This window comes from Xyrauchen texanus, chromosome 2, assembly GCF_025860055.1.
Source record: "Xyrauchen texanus isolate HMW12.3.18 chromosome 2, RBS_HiC_50CHRs, whole genome shotgun sequence".
In the NCBI taxonomy this organism is placed as follows: Eukaryota; Metazoa; Chordata; class Actinopteri; order Cypriniformes; family Catostomidae; genus Xyrauchen; species Xyrauchen texanus.
In genome coordinates, this window is record NC_068277.1 from 5,777,177 (window position 1) to 5,798,800 (window position 21,624).

At 40.0% G+C, this 21,624-nt stretch overlaps 1 protein-coding gene across 1 annotated transcript in view; it reads right to left on the reverse strand.

Moving 5' to 3' along the window:
* Window positions 1-16,837, reverse strand: part of LOC127619541 (arylsulfatase J-like) — a 17,423-nt gene extending 586 nt beyond the window's left edge. The window contains exons 1-2 of the mRNA XM_052092397.1: window positions 16,421-16,837; window positions 1-4,333 (exon numbers count right to left, since the gene is read on the reverse strand). The exon at window positions 1-4,333 is cut by the window's left edge and continues 586 nt beyond it. Of these exons, the coding sequence (XP_051948357.1) occupies window positions 2,941-4,333; window positions 16,421-16,743 (1,716 nt within the window). The 5' untranslated portion in view covers window positions 16,744-16,837 and the 3' untranslated portion in view covers window positions 1-2,940. The remainder of the gene's footprint in view (window positions 4,334-16,420) is intronic.
* Between the last annotated feature and the right edge of the window lie 4,787 nt (window positions 16,838-21,624).

The window sequence follows — 21,624 nt, forward strand, 5'->3', positions numbered from 1 at the left end:
CGCTCAACAGAAATGCTTTGTAAGCACCACAGGGTCACAGTGCTTTCACTTTTTTCAGGAAGTAAACCTTCGAAAGGCTTCACAGATGTAACAGCATATTAAATCGCGATGGTGCTTGAACATTGATAAAAAAGTACACACTTCACCTTTTTGCTCTTATGAAACTGCAGGTAAAGCCATCCGATTCGTCTAAGAAACACGTTACAATATCAACATTTTTGCTAAATGATTTTTCATGGCTTGTTGTAAGTATCGTGGCAGTTTCCTGGTGAAATGAACACTAGAGGTGCTAAAACAACTATCACGTTTATTTCCTTTCACACAAACCACGAGTAAAACAGCAGATTATCAGTTCATTAACATGTACTGTACTTTTGACCCTGTTTCTCTAGTGGATGACTATAGATCCACCTGGAAGAAGTTGACATACACTTAGTTTGAAGTCATTAAATCTCATCTTCTAACAACTCCACAGATTTAATATTAGCAAACTATAGTTTGGGCAATTACTACTTTTAGTCATTTTTCCAGCAATTGTTTACAGACCGATTGTTTCACTTTTAATTGACTGTATCACAATTCCAGTGGGTCTGAAGTTTACATACACTAAGTTAACTGTGTCTTTAATTTTTTGGACCTCCACAAGTTCATATTTGGGAGCAATTTCCAACAGCCTGAAGGTACCATATTCAAGTATAAACACCATGTGACCACACGGCCATCACACCGCTCAGGAAGGAGATTCATTCTGTCTCCTAGAGATGAACGTAGTTTGGTGCAAAAAGTGCAAATTAATCCCAGAACAACAGCAAAGGAGCTTGTGAAGATGCTGGAGGAAGCAGGTGGACGAGTATCTATATCCACAGCAAAACAAGTCCTATATCAACATAACCTGAAAGGCTGCTCAGCAAGGAAGAAGCCACTGCTCCAAAACCACCATAAAAACGCCAGACTACAGTTTGCAAGAGCACATGGGGACAAAGATTCCCTCGGGTCTGATGAAACAAAAATGTAACCGTTTAGCCATAACGACCATCGATATGTTTGGAGGAAAAAGGGTGAGGCTTGCAAGCCGCATAACACCATCCCAAACATGAAGCATGGGGGTGGCAGCATCATGTTGTGGGGGTGCTGCAGGAGAGACTGGTGCACTTCACTAATTAGATGGCATCATGAGGAAGGAACATGATGTGGATATATTGAAGCAACATCCCAAGACATCAGTCAGGAAGTTAAAGCTCGGTCGCAAATGCGTCTTCCCAAATGGACAATGACCCCAAGCATACCTGCAAAGTTGTGGCAAAATGGCTTAAGGAGAACAAAGTCAAGGTATTGGAGTGGTCATCACAAAGCCCTGACCTCAATCCGAGAGAAAATTGTGGGCAGAACTGAAAGTAAGGAGGCCAACAAACAAGTTCTGTCTGGAGGAATGGGACAAAACTCCAGCAACTTATTGTGAGAACCTTGTCTAAGGATACCCAAAATATTTGACCCAAGTTAAACAATTTAAAGGCAACGCTACCAAATACTAACAAAGTGTATGTAAACTTCTGACCCACTGGAAATGTGATTAAATATATATATATATATACACTATTATGTAAACTTCTAACTTCAACTGTACATTTGCATTACATAACCATCTACATTTACAAACATGTTTGAACATGGTCAAATCGCACGATACCTAAACCAAAAGAGCATTGCACTTGCAATGCAAAGGACCGAGATACGAGTCCTGGAGAGCATGTCAACACAGTCAACACATGAGCCAGAAGTGGCACAGAAGAACCACTAAATTATGTGGTTGCTTAAAAAATTGTGTTTTCATCTCACATTTGCCTTTTATGACACTATCGGTTTGCAGCGTTGGGAGAGTTACTTTTGAAATGTATTCCACTACAGATTACAGAATACATGCTGTGGAATGTAATTTGTAGTGTATTCCGTTAGATTACTCGAGGTCAGTAATGTATTCTAAATACTTTGGATTACTTCTTCAGCACTGGTAGATTTTTTCCACTTGTTTTGACTATAAAAACTCTGTCAGTGCAGTAAGACAAAATGCACGTTAAAAATACATTCTCTGAAAAACCGAAATATCTTATGCAGTGTTGCTTCTAAAACAAGATCAATCAAATTGATTGAATTTTTACAGGAAAACAATACAAAAATGATCAAGAATACGATTTTTAACCCTATTATCAAAGGTCTTTGAAATTATGATCTAGCATGAATTTTCTTGATAAAAAAAATATTATCGTGTCTGGTAACATGTGCATGTAAAATGGCTAGAAATAGCATTTTAGCTTAGCGTAAAGCTAACAATTTACAGGTTTATTTCTATTTCTTCTGCGCCAAACTTACTTCAAACGTACTTCTCTGTCTGCTCGTATGAATGTAACACATCGTAAGAAAGTGTTTCACCGCTGTTCAAATGCACTTTGGATCGCATCATTTATATGTTTAAAGGTTTTCTATCTGAAAGGACTAAATATTAAATGAAACAAATGACAATAAAATGCAAAGTAATCAGTAATCTAAATACTTTTTGAATGTAACTGTATTCTAGTTACCAATGATTTAAATTGTAACTGTAGTGGAATACAGTTACTTATATTTAGTATGTTAAATACGTAATCCCATTACATGTATTCAGTTACTCCCCAACATTGTTCGTTAGGTTAAACCTTAAAAACCTGATCAGTTTTGGAGAAAATTGAACAAGCTCATAGCACCACCCAGTGGACATTTCACCTTGGAAGTAGTGTGCAATACGTGCAAGAAGCCGCATAATATCATTTTGATATCAACATGAAAAAAAAAAAACTATTTTTTTATGAGATCAGGTTCAACACTTCAGTGAAAAAGACTCAAAAATTCACAAAAGTTCAAGACTTCATCCCTGAGTTCCCAAAAGGTCCAAATGGAGGTCACACCTTAGATCTTTCTTTTCAGTTTGCCTCTTCGTTTTGCTTTCTTCAAACTCTTCATCTTGACAAAATCATATGAGAGAAGATTATCATCTTCATCATCATCATCATCATCATCATCAACATCCATGTGCCAGGGTCCCCAGACCCCCCCATTGTACTGAGGATTGGAGCTATAGTCTTTGGGAGGGTAACGGCATGGCACGGCTGTCTTGTTGTACTGCAGAAGCCTGAACAGCATCTTCTTCACCACATGTGGGTAGCGTTGAGACAGGTCCACTCGCTCGTATGGATCAGCCGTAATGTTGAACAGCCATATAGACTTGCCCCGATGCAAGCTTACTCGCTCTTTGTGCCAACGGTTGGCCAATAACAATGTTGTAAACGTCTGGGGCGGAATCCAGTCGCTGTATCCAGGCACCCCCGTCAAGAGCTTCCAGTCCCCCACCCGGAGAGCTGCCTGGATGGCCGTATTCCAGATTCCATAGCCTGCCTTCCAGGATCCATTCTTGGCTCTGGTGTAGATGGGGTCAATGTTGTGGAGAATATCCAGTCGAGGCGAGGGACGCCCCTCACTGATGGCTTCCCAGACATCGTAACCATCCAGACTCTGGTTTTCGTCCAGCGTACCTTCACCAAGCATGACCAGTGTTGGATACCAGTCCGTGATATGGATTAGAGCTCGGCTACTGGTACCTTTCTTGACCAGTAATGGGCTATGCACAAACCCAACGGCTCGTATACCTCCTTCCCAGTAAGATCCTTTACTCCCTCTCAATGGCCAATTGCTGCCTCCTGCCATTGGTTGACCACCATTGTCTGAGGAGTAAACAAGAACTGTGTTGTCATAATATCCATAGTGCTTGAGAGCAAGAGTTACATTGCGTACCGCATCGTCCAAACAGCTGACCATGGCAGCGTACTTGCGGCGATGCAAGTTTGGGATGGACTTATAGCGCTCGAGGTAGCGGGCAGGAACCTGCAGGGGTGAGTGAACAGCCTGGTAGGCCAAGTAAAGGAAGATGGGATGTTTAGGATTATGAGATGCCAGGATATTCACAGCCTTCTGTGTGTACATGATGGTGGAATAGATCCCATGGTCCTGCTCCCAAGCGGCTTCTTCACCTTCATGAAGGTCATATCCACACATTCCTGGACTGTCACACTTGTAATGGGTGTAGTAGTCACCGCTACCCAACAAAGAGCCAAAGAAGGTGTCAAAGCCCCGCTGCGTGGGCATACAGCCACGCTTATAGAAACCAAGGTGCCACTTTCCCACCATATGAGTGGAGTATCCAGCATTTTTCAGCTTCTGTGGAAGAGTGATGTTCTCAAGAGGGAGGCAGTTGGGTTGGGTGGGTCGGATGATGGAGTGCTGGAGGCCAGTGTGGATCTGATATCTAGGGTATAAAAATACACAAAATTAGTAACAACATATGATCTGGACTGCCTAACATAGACCTTGGTCCTAACTTCAGACGAGACTTTGAACAAACAAGAAGAGACAAACATGGGGTTTTCCTAATTCATGGATGTTTTCAAACCATTGGGATTCCCTAATTACATTTACATTTATGCATTTGGCAGACGCTTTTATCCAAAGCAACTTACAGTGCCCTTATTACAGGGACAATCCCCCCCGCAGCAACCTGGAGTTAAGTGCCTTGCTCAAGGACACAATGGTGGTGTCCGTGGAGATCGAACCGACAACCTTCTGCTTAACAGTTTAGTGCTTTAGCCCACTACGCCACCACTACTCCACTCTACTTTCATTGGCTAGTTTAGAAATGCCCATCCTGATTTGGAAACACCCACTGATTACAACATTGTGATTCCCTACGTTCATTGGATAGTTTAGAAATGCCCATCCTGGATTGAAACAGCCACAGATTGGAAAACACCCTCATGTCAAACTAATGTAAAGATATGGTACAACAATTCCCCTTAAAAATCATGACAAAAGCCTTGTTAGAGTGGAGAACATATTCTAATCCCTTTCATAAAATGTAAATAGATCTAGCCTGATAAAAACTCAATTGACCTGATGGACGCATGTTGCACCTTTGAAAAAAAACGCTCATCTTTGATTTCGTAAGTCCATTGACTGAATATCACAGGTTGTGGTGGAAGTTACTACACAGTGTTGAGTTGATAAATGTGACCACAACGAGTCTGAGAGATTGAGAAATTACCATCAAATCCTAATGGTTGCAAGTGGCCAATTGCAACCATTAATCCGGCAGCCCTATCACCCTGCAGCTATTGCCTGGTTGCCCTCTAAAACAGGGTTGAGCCTGGCCAGTACCTGGATGGGAGACCTCCTGGGGAAAACCAAGGTTGCTGCTGGAAGTGGTATTAGGGAGGCCAGCAGGGGGTGCTCACCCTACGGCCTGTGTGGGTCCTAATGCCCCAGTATAGTGACGGGGATACTATACTGTAAAAAAAAAAGCACTGTCTTTCGGATGAGATGTTAAACTGAGGTCCTGACTCTCTGTGGTCATTAAAAATCCACTTCTCATACTTCTCGTGAAGAGTAGGGGTGTAACCCTGATGTCCTGGCCAAATTTCCCCCACTGGCCCTAATCAATCTATCATGGCCTCCTAATAACCCCATCCCTGAATTGGCTACATCACTCTACCATCTCCTCTCCGCCAATAGCTAGTGTGTGGTGGGCATTCTGATGCACTATGGCTGCCGTCCCATCATCCAGGTGGATGCTGCACACTGGTGGTGGTTGAGGAGATTCCCCTATACTATGTAAAGTGCTTTGAGTGCCTAGAAAAGTGCTATATAAATGTAAGGAATTATTATTATTATTATTATTATTAATTGAGGAGGGGTGTGGCATAGCAGTTAAATTGCAACACATATAGGGAACAAATATATTATAGAGACTTTGGATGGGCTCTTTTAACTTTTAACCATACAGAAGACCCTAGCAACCATGTAGGAACACGCTAAAAAACATTCAGCAACCGAATAGCAACACCCTGACGACATACAGTACTCTTGATATATTTTTATATTCAGTAATTAAGGTACACACTACTCAGCTTACGTAATATAAAAATATCTTAAGAATACATCTGTGAAGAGATGTGTGGAAAAATGATGCAATGAAAGTGAATGATGAGTGAGGATAACATTTTGCCAAACATCTCCTTGTGAGTTCAGTGGAAGAACATAAGTCATACAGGTTTGGAATAATATGAGGGTGTGTGAATGATGACATAATCTTCATTTTTGGGTGAATTATCCCTTTAAGTGATGACATGTAAAGTAATTGAATATAATGATGTAAGTTTAATGCAATGATTGGATACATCTGAAGAAAAGCTGCAGATCTGTCTCTTTAAGAGATGGAATTTGGCTCAATATTTCTGCTGTGAGTACAAAAGGCTTAAAATAGAAGCAAGAAATCAAAGCTATATTTTTCATTACATCAAGCTGACACCAGCACCAGACTCAACATTACATCTACTGTATTTCTACGGCTCTCTTTTGAAGAGAAATGATAAACATGAACAAGTGTCAGTGCCACTGACTTCACCCAAACAACCAGTCACACGTCATTGCAACAAAATGTCTTATTTAGAGAAACCTTGCTAAAAATAATGTGTTTTTCAGACTGGGCACGTTTGCTGTGGTACGAATCAGAGTCGATTGTTCCCGGTGCCACCCGCAGCGTTGGTCTGGTTTCAGATACGCGTATCTGTGCTTTTCCATCATCAACTTGCGTCATCTCAAGCGTGCACAAGATGGAGAACACAACACGGGTTACTATATTTTTGTGTTTCTTTTATTAATTTGGCGCCATTATGTACATCGGAGTAAATGACATTGGCGCCTCTGTGCATCGCATGCTATAATTCAGCAGTTGTACATGTCCAGGAGAAGGATGCTCAAACAACCTTTTTGAGGACACAACTGGTTGCACGCTCACATGCTCACGTAAGACACCTCACATCTTCTGTGTCCCACAGCATTCCCCTGCCACACATGGAGCACAAGCGGGTTTGTTTTTGTGCAACTGAAGAAGTCATCATGCTTTAATCGGCAAAAATGCATGCACAAGTTATTTTAATTCCTGAAAAGGTGCGGACCCAAGTTCAGATTGCAAACGAACTCGGACCACCTCCTACAAGTAGTCTTGGGTTCTGTACCACGGTCCGCTCTCAGGTATGCAAATTTTAGTGCAAGTCTAGGCGCAAGTGGGTTTGGTGAAATGATGCATGCAAAGAGCTAATAGGCTGGGTCAAGTGCAGTTTAATTCTGAGGTTTTTCTCCAGTTATTGCACCATTTGCGCCCTATTTTATAGACCATTCCCTGTCAAGCACCAGCGTTATAAACAAAAACAGCACATTCAAGAATAAGAATAAGAAGTTGGTAGTGTAAATGGACTGTATGCAATGAATTAGAAGAATAGAAATATGGTCTCACGTTCTTTTGTGCATTAACTGTGTCCTGGTTGAATGTCAGACATATTTCTATAACAGTGACGCGCTGCTTTTATACGCATGGAAAATCTGGTTCTCAGGCTCTGGATCTAGGCTCCAATAAATTTTAAAGAATGTAAGTATTATGAATCATTTTCATCTGCTAACACACAAATCATGGCTAGTGTTACCAGTGATTGTGTCGGCACGCACTTCACTTCAACCAGTCAATTTTGAACATTTTTATGTATTTAACCTTAGCGGTTACCAAAGCACTTTACACTGTGTCCCAATCACCCATTCACACACACACACACACACCAATGATGGCAGAGCTGCCATGCAAGGCCCTAGCCTGCCATTGGGAGGAACTTGGGGTTCAGTGTCTTGACCAAGGTCTCTCTCAACTCATGGCAGCTCAGCTTAACAAGCACTCCTTCACAGAGGAATAAGACCTGTGTTTGTTCTTTCAGAAATGGTTTGCAGCCGTGCGCAGCTTGAGAAGTAACATCAGGCAAATCACCACACGTCTACAGAGATCTGCTGTTCATGACATGCATACATGTCAACACTGCTGTATGAATGCACATACAGTACATGCAAACAGAAACTCACAAGACACAAGCAACACCGCAGACATGTACACACACACACACACACATACTAACATATCACACTAACACAAACTTGCTGTTTCTTCACTCACTGAACACTCACACACAACTACATACACAGGGGGAATTCACTAAAGGTTGTGGAGGTCACTACAGTGATCTGGCATTGCTATGCAGGTCCACCAGCTGGACCATGACTAATAGAGCAGTACTAACCTGCCTAAACCAGCATGAACAAGATATACTATAGCTTGAAACCCCAGTGGGCTGACTAACTAAACAGCATTTTAAGTCATTAAAAGGCTGTTCCAAATGGTCGGTAGCTTCTAAGACACCTTCTGAGGCAACAATTACAAAAATCCATCTAAGATGGATGAACTCGAGTAAAATGTTTACAATAAATATTCTTGTTTTTTATTCAATATTACAAAGTAAATAGCTCCACTTAAAAATGTACTAATATGTGTTTTTGTGCTTAGTTGAGTATTGCGTTGTTAGCTTAGAAACATGCTGACGACTGTGAGTCGCATCTCTCACGTGAAGAGACGCTTCACGTGAAGTAATCACGTTCATATAAACAAAGGTAAGCTTGATTCGTATAAGTTGCATTTTTTGCACTAAAATAAAAACATTTACTCCACTGATAGTTAGATGAGTGTTTCCCAACCTTTTTTCTGCCACGGCACACTTTTTATGACTAACAAATTCCACGGCACACACTCCCACACAGGCTAACCATCTTCAATATTTTTCCTTTTCAAGAACTTGTCCAAGTTTTCTGTCCACCTTAGTAGAAGGTTTACTTGTAATGTTTGAAATTCGGCTATGCAAAAAAAATAACTAACAAAAACATTACATACAGTGCTTGCATTAGAGCAAACAGCAGATTATGCATTATTTATTTATGAAGAGAACAGATGAACAACAGAGACATGAAGCAGATGAAAGTTTTCAAAACTGAATCCCAATAAAACACGACATATTACAAAAAACAAATATGATTCAAATATGAACAAAACACGTCCACTTCGATTTAAACTGGGTGCTCGACCTGTGCGTAAACAAACGTATCAAGGAAGACTGATGCTGAGGAAATTGTCATTAGATTTTGTGCCTTTGCCTCGGACAGACGACTTCTCGTGGCAGTTTTAATTTGGTTCTGGAGGCTGAACCCCGCGTCAAGCGCCGCATCACCCTCCACATGACAAGCGCTGCTGAAAGCATCACGGAGGGACGATGTAAAAAAGCGAAGGTGTGCACAATAAACATTGAAAACGTGTATTTGTAAGAGAGAGAAATAGCTTGCATTTGCTTTGATAGCAGAAAGTAATAAAATGTCTCGTTTATGTTCAGGTCTATAACTGGGGTCTCTGATATTCATAAACATATAAGGCAATATTTAATAAAAATAAATTAGGAGACATTCAATGTCTCTTGATAAATCTGGACAGTTTTTAAATATTTCTTGTTGCTTCGTACTCTCAAAGACATTATTGGTGAAGCAAAACGTGTGTGTGAAAAACACTTTGGTGTGACGTCACTTCATAGACATGATGCGAGTCATGTGAAAGACCCTAAAATATAAATATCAGTCCCATTTGTACATTGATCATTGCGCTTCACAATCACAATCACAGTGATGGTGGCATAGTGGGCTAAAGCACATAAGCTAAAACACATAACTGTTAAGCAGAAGGTTGCTGGTTCGAGCCCCACAGCCACCACCATTGTGTCCTTGAGTAAGACACTTAACTCCAGGTTGCTCTAGGGGATTGTCCCTGTAATAAGTGCTCTGTAAGTCACTTTGGATAAAAGCATCTGCCAAATGCATAAATGATAAAAGAGTCTTTTGAGTTATTTGTACGTCCTTTTTAACTTATTTCCAATGTAGCCTCCAACTTTCAAAAGAAGGAGGTGCAACACTCACTCTATAAGCAAAACTAGAGCTACAACTTTATTCTATTAAAAATACATGATGTTTCGGCCACCCTCTGGGCCTTCATTAGACATACATTTTTTCAGTGTAGCCTAAAACACAGAACGTAACACACTGAAAACACTACTTAACACATTCCAAATGTCCTGCGAGACATATGTTTTTTGGCTACAAAAGCCACCAGGCAATACCAATCCTCAGCTGGAAGACATGCTGACCCATGTTCTGCTGTACCTCTAACATCACACCTACATCTGTTTTAAATAAGCGGGACACACTCCTTTCTACAGCTGATAGAATTCAGACCATACAGCATTAAAACGTGTTCCCTTCAATCCAAAAGCTCTCTTTCTCTTCTTTTCAGTTGCTACTCATTCTAACCTCAAGGCCCTTTATTCTGACACCAAAAGCCTTGTCCCATTATTTTGGAGTGGTGATGGCGGCATAGTGGGCTAAAGCACATTACTGGTAAGCAGAAGGTTGCCAGAAGGTTCGATCACAACAACCGCCACTATTGTGTCCATGAGCATTAACTCCAGGTTGCTCCGGGGGGATTGTCCCTGTGATAAGTGCACTGTAAGTCGCTTTGGACAAAATCGTCTTCCAAATGCATAAATGTAAATGATTTGGATCCTGCTAACCTAACCCTGTAGTTCACCCAAAAATGTTTATTCTGTCATCATTCAAGACGTTCCAAACCCATATAACTTTCTTTTGTGGAGCACAAAAGCTTAACCTTTATGGGATCTACACCGCAAAGCCAAAGATCCGTAGGGCACAATCCTCTTTCCATGTAACCTCATTGCAGGCAGGTTGATGAAGAGCTTTGATAGCAAATTTAATTAAGCCTTAACCTGACTTTCTGTGCTTCAAAGATTTTTGGCTACAGCTGGACAGTCCCAAAAAGATTTGGCCTTTATAGAGAAGGGATACTTGGAAGATTATGAGAAGTTCAGTACTTTTATTAGCCGGTTTTGAATACCTTAAGTTTTATATGGGCAGATGTTATGCTTTTGGTCCTCACCAAGTGTTTCACACTATTGCATCACATTTATGTTCTCTAGATAAGTATTAAAGTATTTTCTTGTCAACAAAAAAGGACAATAGTGTTTCCATCAAGGTTACAAATTACATTTTATACATTCATATGGTGAGGCAAATTTACGAGATTGTTTTGATGTGCATCTACAGTAAGATGGCGCCAAGGATGGCTGCTTCGGTGTGAAGATCTTTAGCGTTTTTGTTACTTTTGTTTGTATGTCATGTTTTTTGTGACTTTTTCTCGATCAGTTTCACGAGGGATGAACTGCTGAATATTCGACAGAGTATACCTGTTAATTTTTTGCTGGTGTTTGATTATTCAGACATCTTAATTGGAGGTGCAGCGGTGTTCTACAAGTGCTCCAAGAAATACAAGTGAGGGAATTGCGACGGCACCCGGCACCAGCTTCTTGTGAAGCTTCGTCAATTCGGCTTTAGGACTCTGCTACCGAGTATTCATCTGGCAAATGTCCGCTCAATCATCAACAAAACAGACAAACTGCTTCTGATCACTCAAACAAATAATGACTTTTCTAACTGATAGATATCGCTCCATCCCACGTGCATATTTAGGACTCTCTGATCACTGTCTGGTTCATCTTCTCCTGACCTACAAGCAGAAACTAAAATCAGCTAAACCTGTAGTAAGGACTGTAAAGAGTTTGACTAATGAAGCAGAGCTGGAATTACAAGGCTGCTTTGACTGCACTGATTGCAGTGTTTTTGTAACTGAAAAGCAATTCACAGGCTGAAAAGGATGATTATATTAAGCATGTGCATTTCTTTGCACTCTTGCCTTCTAATTAATTGAGATACATTTGTCAACAAATATTAACCCATGAGACCCCGCGTCCACATATATGGACATTACGTTTTGGCTTCGCTTGAGGCTATGCATAATTACATTTTATTTAATCTAACTGATTTCAGTTCAGGAGACACTAGGCTGTCATTAAAGGGTTAAACTTTCAATGCACACACAGAGTTATGTGACAAAACAACATGGTGCCGATCAAACTCAGCTGAGTTTGTCTTTGGGAGAAATGCCAAGAAAACTGGTAAGAAACCTCTTTAAGTTATCCATTAAAACCTGTTGAGGGGGAGCAAGTGAGCATCCTCGGTTCACGGGGATTAGGTTGTTACGGGGACGCTGCTTTCTGATGAGCTGCACATATACGAGAGTAAAGTGTACACCGCTTATCTAGTACATTTAAACGGGAACCCAGCTTTCTTGCAGTAAGCCAAAACGCAATAACCCGCTTTTTGGTGTCCATCTAAACGTATCGACAGAATGGTTTGCTCATCAATTGTGATAAACTTGTGTCCATACTCAACAGCGCCACCCGGTGCATTCTGTTATAACTGCCCGTTTTAGTTTGTGCGTTCAGGATTTAACATGCATCTCACTGTACACATGGCCGGCAAAGCAATACTTTGCAAAATTCTAATAGTATTTTTACTTTTCAAATAATTATAACAGAACGAATACTCAATTATTCGACTATTCGTGCACATCCCTAATTTAAGTGTGCAAAACTAGACTGGCTGAGCTTAAAAGGCAATACGATTAAAAAAACAAAACAAAAAAACATGGACATATTAAATGGAAACATTTGAAAAGTTGTGTCGAATACATTACTGTGTCCACAGATTAGCAAATAGACATAAAAACTTTTAATATCCAACATAATATTCACAGATCATTATATTCCAATGACAAAAAGTTTGATCATTTAACCTCAAAACTGTTTGGATGGAATTCATCTCACAAATGTTGATATTGCATGCCATGCAAGGCGCTAGCCTGCCATTGGGAGCAACTTGGGGTTCAGTGTCTTCCCCAAGGACACTTCGGCATGTGGAGTCATGTGGGCTGGGATTCGAACCACCAACCCTGCGATTAGTGGCCGACCCGCTCTACCACCTGAACCACAGCTGCCTCTTTGTACATAAATGTGAGTCGGCAGTGTGTGTACACAACCACCCTACAATGTTAAAAGTCCACCCACTCCTCTTTCTTATATTTCTATTCATCAAAAACAGTGCGTCAAAATGAACGGTTTTCGTTTCTGCTCTAAAGTGATGTCACGTTATAGCAGGCCACGCCCACGACTGGTGACGGACTCCACCCTATTATCATAGATCCTCCCCTGAGTGATCTACACACAGTCCGGCATTGTTTTCCACGCTGGAGCAGATACAGTGAGAAAAGTGTAAAAGTGAACATAAGAGTCTTCATTTACTCCCGGCATCAGATCCGCCTGAAGACGCAGTGGACAAGTTTTGTTTTGGAAGCAAATGTGGCCCAAAGCGTACAAAACATTGTGCATGTTTGTGCAAATAATTTTTCACCTTACTGCTTTGTGAATGAGGGTCAATATAAAGCAGGATTTTCAAAAAATGTGATTCTCAAGCATGGATCAGTACCAACTGTTTGTGTTCCAGCTTTATATCCTGAACATGTAAGTATCAAACTTTAGATTTTGTGAATGTTTGCAAATCGCCTTTCTGAATGTGCTTGTTAGCTGATTCCACGGCTAATGCGGCTAAAGTTAGCATCGTCTCTGATTGTATTCACAGAGACCAGAGCTATGTCTGGGGTGGGGAGCAGCAGCTCATTTGCATTTAAAGAGACACACACGAATACAGCGTGTTTTTTGATTCCACCCAAAAAGAGGCATTTACAACATGGTATAATAAATGATCCGTGGGGTACTTTTGAGCTGAAACGTCACAGACACATTCTGGGGAGACCTGAGACTTATATTACATCTTGTAAAAAGGGGAATAATAGGTCTCCTTTAAGATGATTTTCTTTTTTTTTTTTTATAATATCATGAAAAATTAGGTCATAAATTAAGTCCTGTGTGTAAAATAGTTGTGTCCAAACTTTTGACAGGTAGACACATGCTTGCAGCCAGTAACAGATTGTATTTTTGTGTGCATAGTCTCCGCCCATTGTAGTTGTGAGTTGTTAAGTGTTGAATGCCCGACACCAATGTTCCCATGGTTGTAAAACATTTGTGGTCCACACCTCAGGAAACAGGAAGGTTGCTAGGAATCTCTTTTGGCAGTATGCATTGGAATTAATGAATGAATCATTTAAGATGAGTGTGCTGCAAAATGCTGAGTGCACTGGAGACTTTAGCTTATGTACAGTATGTTAGATGAATGTTAGCATCACATATATCTAATCTTGTAGCGGTCCTTCAACTATAATCTGAGTGGATGCATTCATTCATAAATGTAACTTTCGATTATCCTAGTTCTACAGTGATCTTTTTAGGCTGTAAGATTTAAAGTCATAAGGACACTGCTTTTGAAATTCAGGGTTTGGTTTGGCTTGTTGTTTCCTTTGCAAATTGACTACATGACATAATATAAGCTTGTTTTGGATATAATTAGAAACTTGTTTTTATTTTAAATGGTGATGCAACCTTTATGACAAAAGAACAAATTTACAACGTCTCTTTCTCCTTAATTACCTTCATTTAAATAATGAACTATTCCAGTATTCATTTTATATGAGCTTAAATATTCGAAAACCAACTTATTGATGAATGTCCATCCCTAGTTCAAATATGGTGTGCGGCACATACCGGCCCGTGACCAGCAGGGGGCCCTCAAGGGAGGGCTTGAATTTTGGCGTGGGATTACGCGTACTGGGCGCATTTTTAATCGTTCATAAATGTCCCAAATTCAAGGAATTCGACTCACATTTCTGTGCTATAATGCACATTAGGGCTGAAAGGATTAGTCGACATTAGCGACAACGTCGACAATAAAACATTTCGACAAAGATTTTCATTGCCGAATAGTAGTTTGATCTCGTTTAACGTAACGTGAGATCATATGAAACTCTAATGATGACGCGTGAGAGCAGCACAGATAAAATCTAAACTTTCCAAACAGCTTCAGGTGATGTAGATCGCAAAGTATAACGGAATTATAATGTAAAAATGCAAAATAAGGAAATACAGAAGCACTGTCTTCGTGAAATAATATTTAATATTTAAATATTTTAAAATATCTAAAAACAGCCTACTTAAGATTACTTGACCTGAGAAGCAACATTTACGATATTTAGACGTGCTTTTAGAGAATATGTGGAAAACAAGACAAAAACTCTTGATTATAGCAGTAGGTTATTTTGCAGTGAATTTTTACTGAATTAAAGTTAATTAAAGGGATTAAATTCAGTGTGTCATTTAGAGGTATTTTTAAAAGATGATTTTGTCCTCTTTATTGTTAGTAATCACGTTTAATACAACCTTTTAAGTCGGGGCACAAGCTGAATAATCATTAATTAAGAGCTAATGATTAATCGTTGCAATAATCGGCGAATAATCGCTCTAATAATCGTTAGATTAATCGATTATCAAAAATAATCGTTAGATGCATCCACAAAAATAAATAAATCAATTCAACCATACAGAATGAGCAGGGCTGTTTCAGACCCTTCTGGCACCCTAAAGGTGCGTTCACATACAACGCGAAGCGAGCGTTTCGCGCGGCGTGATTACATAAAATTTCAATGCAAAGATGCGAATAAACGTGAATAGAGTGAATGGCGCGACTCGAACGCGTGAAATCGCTTCATTTGTGTAATCCACATGACGCGTTGTCGCTAAAGCCTATCAGCATTGAGATTGTCCAGATGTCACTGACGTACTGACGTAGTAGCAGAAGAAATCTGGAAAAATGAATGAATTAATTGTTGTAGCGGTGTGTGGGCACCCGGAATTGTGCGACACAACGTCATACATGTGCAGAGACCGGACGAATAAAGACGTCGCTTTGGAGGAAAGTGAACGAGGAAGTTGGACTACCTGGTAAGTTCTGAAAATATGCGCGTCTACTTGATTCCAGCTATTGGTTGTACTTTACTATGAACCAAGTCATAGAAGCCCCTCCCCCGTTCTTTTCCGGAAGAGAAACGGGAATACTCGCGGGTTCGTGTTAAAACATAAATTCACATTTATAATCCAGCGCTGAAACTCGCGCGAGCAATGCAAGGGTAAAAAATGTCTTCGTGTTGAATGTGAACGCACCATAAGCGAGATCCCCATTGCCAGGGCGGCGTTTGGTGTGCGTGACGCACCCCCACCAGGTGGTGCCCCAGGCAGCCACCTAGTTCGCTTATGCCTAGAAAAGGCCCTAAGAATGAGTAGGTGTGTCCACTCAGTGGCCCCAAAAGTATTTGTACACTTCAAACACACTTACAATGTAAATATCACTGCATTAGATAACATAATATAAAAGCAAGTACAGTTTAAAATACATCCAATACAAATGACCTTTACACCGAATACAATGGCAAAAAAGCAACAATGCAAAGAAAGTTAGTTCTAAGAAGGACTAGCATCATTAGTTTACACTTTGGTATCTAATGCAATGAAATTCGTGAATTTGAAGTGTCCGAATAGATGTGGGAACACTACTACCTTATATATCCCACCTGCCAGTCATCAGTTGGCTCCTTGAGGGACTACACAGAGGTTGCACGTAGTAATTCTCCAGTTTCACTCCAGTGGCGGCGAGTCTGTCCAGAGTTGGAGTCTTTATTTCGGACCCATGATAGCCCACGTCTCGAAATCCCTGGTCATCGACCATAATAAAAACAATGTGAGGCTGAGAGGATGAAGATGTCTTTTCAACCTTGTTCTCATGATTCACATGAAAACTGGTCTTCCACGTCCCGTATGATGAGCCGCAAAAAGTAGTCAAAAATGTGAAAAGAAACGTGCTTTCCATTCGTGCGTGCATTGCAACTAAAAACATTCGTCCTGCTTTGTAGAGTAAATGCTCAAACACAAATCAGAGCAGCAGATGCTGCAGTTTTTAGTGTTTTCACAGCGCGAGAGAACACCGCTGTGTGTCATTATGGCTCAGCAGGGAATATCGGAAATTAGGAATCCACGTTTTTGCGTGATACATTCATGATTCATTACACATGCTCTTTGCCTCATCTTTCACTCTCTATCTACTCTTCAGTACCGTCTAGGTGACTCATTCGCGTTCTTTTGAGCCGATTCTTTTGAATGAATCATTCAAACCGACTCGCGAAGCGTCTGCAAGTCTCTGTTAAAAGGAACCTTGGAAGTAAAAAAAATCACGTTCAGGAGTGTTGAATGTAATCGATTAGAAATTGGGCAATACAAAACACACATGTATATGTAGTAATTCATGAGCACTCGCTTTAAAATGAAGACTATATCAGTAACTTTATAAAAACTGTTTTATTCTACATGGAGAGGGTCCGCAAATGGGGGCGGCCATATTGGAATCACATGACTAGCCGAATACTACTCGCTTAATCTCAGTAACCGTCCTGTTATTGGACACATTCACTCATTGATTAAAGTCATCATGGCTGACTGTGAATACTACATTTCTACAATGGCATCTGAAACTGAAAACTATTGATTTTAAATGATGCTGCATCCAAGCCACTAGGTGTCAGTGTAAGTCCAAGATGACACAAAGACAAATGTTACTGAGGGCACCTTTGAAAAATATATTTTTTTAAATTAAGATTTACGCATTTCAATTTCATAGCAAATTTCCATCAAATTGAATTGGCTAATCTTTAATAAAATTAAATGAAAAATAAACATTTTAAGTTTTATTAGGCTATTTAACACAATTCATTGCGAAGAGTAGCATGAGCCTCCACATGCTGAGAGTCTCCGCGGTGTCATGCACACCGAGTCACGTGATAAGATGCGCAAATTGACATCTCAGAGGCGGAGGAAACTGAGACTTGTCCTCCATCACCCGGATTGAGATGAGTAACCGCACCACCACGAGAACCTACTAAGTAGTGGGAATTGGGCATTCCAAAATTGGAGAAAAGGGGATAAAACATTTTTTTTCTTTTTTTTAAATAAAATAATAGATTTTAATGGAATTTTGTTATGAAATTGAAATTTGGCACACCCACTTCCCAATGCGCTCTAAGTCCTGGTTGTGGCGTAGTGACTCGCCTCAATCCGGGTGGTGGAGGATGAATCTCAGTTGCCTCCGCGTCTGAGACGTCAATCCATGCGTCTTATCACGTGGTATGTTGAGCGCGTTTCCGCGGAGACCTAGCGAGAGTGGAGGTTTCACGCTAATCTCTGCGGCATCCACGCACAACTCACCACGTGCCCCACCGAGATCGAGAACCACATTATAGCAACCACGAGGAGGTTACCCCATGCGACTCTACCCTCCCTAGCAACCGGGCCAATTTGGTTCCTAAGGAGACCTGACTGGAGTCACTCAGCACACCCTGGATTCAAACTGGCGACTCCAGGTGTGATAGTCAGCGTCTTTACTCGCTGTAAGGAACCTTGGAAGTAAAAACAAATCACAATTGTACCATATATTCAGGATTGGAGTATTGAATGTAAAAGTTTACAGACAAAACACACATCTTTCGAACTTTTGACGATCTTTCTGAATATTAGGAGGGACACGTTTCCCCCCGAAGTCTATCTACACTCTAGAGTCTATCTAAAATAAATACATTTAATACCATTTTAATTACAAACGAAATATTTAAATATTAATTAAATTTAGTTAATCATTACACAATTCAATTTGATGGAATTGTGTTATGAAATTTAAATGCATAAATTAAAAATAAATAAGTCAAATTATTTTTTGAGTGGTCACAGCCCATGGTCAAAATAATTATGGTCAATAAAACAGTGATGGACAGCAATAGCTAATCAAATGTATCTACAAAGCAATATGCTACACGCTAAATTCCGCGCGTTGACTTCATGATTCAAAAGGATTTGAGAATCGATTCGTTTGAACCAGTTCATTAAAACGAACGATTCGCTCAAATGAATGGGACTTCCCACCGCTCCCTTTCTTTTCGAGACGCAAGAGATCTGGGGTTCTGCTTCAGCCCTTATATGAGGATTAAACGCACATTTAGAAGAGGAAAACACCTCATGCTACAAGCTATTTTAATAGATTGGCTATATTTAAGAGTTTTGCTTATCTTAAATCGCTTCAATAAGACTATTAGATTCAGATTCTTTAGGAGTTCTAAAAGTTAGTTCATCTCATCAGATGATGATATTTGGCTGTTTTAGTGGTGCACAACACTTTGTATTGGTCTCATGGACACATTTTTAAGATAGTTTGATGGTCTAACCTGATTTAAGCATATCCAACCTATAAAACCAGCCAAAAGACCCGCCTGGCCGAGAGACCAGTTAAGACCAGAGCTGGTGTAGGCATTTATTTTCCTGCAAGGTTTGCTTGCATAAAATGAGTGAACATCTGTCTGGGACTTAATTAGGTTTGGACAGGGATGGTCATTTCACTAGTGTTCATAACTGAATTGTATTTGGTGAACATTATTTGCCTCTGATTCATTTTCGAACATGATCTGGTGTGAGTGTTTGGCCATGTCATGGTTAATTACCTCTCTCCCTGTATCAAATGCTGGATTTAAAGCGTAACATTTACATCTGCTCAGACAGCTTAAGGGTAATAAGATAAGGTATTAACACTAGGATGCTATTTCTTATACTCAGTCACAAAGTAATTGAAGGTTTCTCTAGATTAGTAACTGACGCCACTGGCATTAAGCCCCAAATGTTGAGAACTTCAACCCAAAAGAGATCCAACTGTCTCATTTCTGTGTAAAGAAGGCAAGATACAGTCACAGTGAATGGACACGTCATATACCATAGGGTCAAGTGATAATTACACATAGAAATACAAACTCGTGTGAGTGGAATTCCTTGAATTGAAAATTTATACTCGTAATCCCGTGCCAAAATTAAAGCCCTCCCTTGAGGGCCCCCTGCTGGTCATGGGCCGGTATGTGCCGCACACCATATTTTAAACTAGACTGGCTGAGCTTCTAAGGCAATAAGATAAAAACAAAAAAAAGCACAGACATACAACTTGTGTTGATTTCATATTCCCCTTGATTTTTAAAGGGACAGTACACCCAAAAATGAAAATTCTCCAATCATTTACTCGCCATCATGCCATCCCATATATGTGTGACTTTCTTTCCTCTGCTGAACACAAATGAAGATTTTTAGACGAATATTTCAGCTCTGTAGATCCATACAGTGCAAGTGAATGGTGACCAGAACATTGAAGGTTCATAAAGTTAGCATAAACGTAAACTCCAGTGGTTTAATCCATGTCCTCAGAAGTGATATGATAGGTGTAAGAAACCGATCAATATTTAAGTCCTTTTTTAATTATAAATCTACACTTTCTCTTTCACTTTAATATTCGGTCCCCTTTTTTTGTCATTCTTCATGCTTATCGCCTCCTACTGGACAGGGAGGAGAATTGATAGTAAAAAAGGACTTAAATATTGATCTGTTTCTCACCCACACCTATCATATCACTTCTGAAAACTTGGATTAAACCACTGGAGTCGTATGGATTACTTTTATGCTACATTTATGTGCTTTTTGGAGCTTCAAAGTTCTGGCCACCATTCATTTGCATTGCATGAACCTACAGAGCTACAATGTGAATCGCTCAAAACAAAAGACAAATGTTAAAGTAAAAGTGAAAGTGGAGATTGATAGTAAAAAAAGGACTTAAATATTGATCTGTTTCTCACCCACACCTATCATATCTCTTCTGAAGACATGGATTAAACCACTGGAGTCGTATGGGTTCATTTTATGCTCCCTTTATGAACCTTCAACGTTCTTCATCATTCACTTGCATTGTATCTTCTAAAACCTTAGTTTGTATCCAGCACAGGAAAGAAAGTCATACACATCCGGGATGGCATGAGGGTGAGTAAATGATGAGAGAATTTTCATTTTTGGGTGAACCCTCCCTTTAAGCTTTATGCCAGTTATTTCCTGCATTTTACGGTTCCAGACAGTCATACCTCCCGGACTGTGTCTTGGCAGCTGTGTCATGTATTGCATTACCTTTGAAGTTCCATTGTATTGCCAAAGAACTTATTATCTTTTCCTTTTGTCAAGTATTTAGGTGTCACAATGTATAATTCCCCCTTGCTTTTTATTTCAATACATAAACAGTGAACATGTTTAGATAGGATCCTCTGTTTCCCACTTCTGCATGACTCATCAAAGCTAATGCATCCTCAGCAAAGAATCTATTTAATCCTGGCATCACATTGAAAGTATAGGAGGAACCTCAATGGGCTCATTATACTAAACCACATGACTTAGCAGTAAAATAAGACGCCTCATGCGGCATTCTTTCTTCTCTGCGTTACATTCAGTTGTTTACCTGGAAAAATGTCCGTACATTCCCAAAGACCACTGCATAACTGAATTTCTGGAAAAAAAAATCCTCCATAATTAAACCATTTGTGAAGTGACTCATTTCCTGAATGTTTCCTGGGATAATAACACTCCCTGCGGACCCATCACGAAGCAAAGGGGGAAACAGCACAAATTAGAGGCCATATTCACACCGTCAGGGGTAAGAGCAAACATTTAGAGCTCATAAAATGTTTATGGCTTTCACAAGTATTACTTAAGGTTAATAGCAAATATTGAGCAAGTGTTTTTATAATTAAGCTTTTCAATGTTTTCTAATCTTATTTAAGAATATCTGGACATTGGTTGCTGAAATGTATAGATGTTGGAGGCAAAACAAGTGATATGTACCAGAGCAGAAGGATTATTAAACCAAATGCAAAGACAT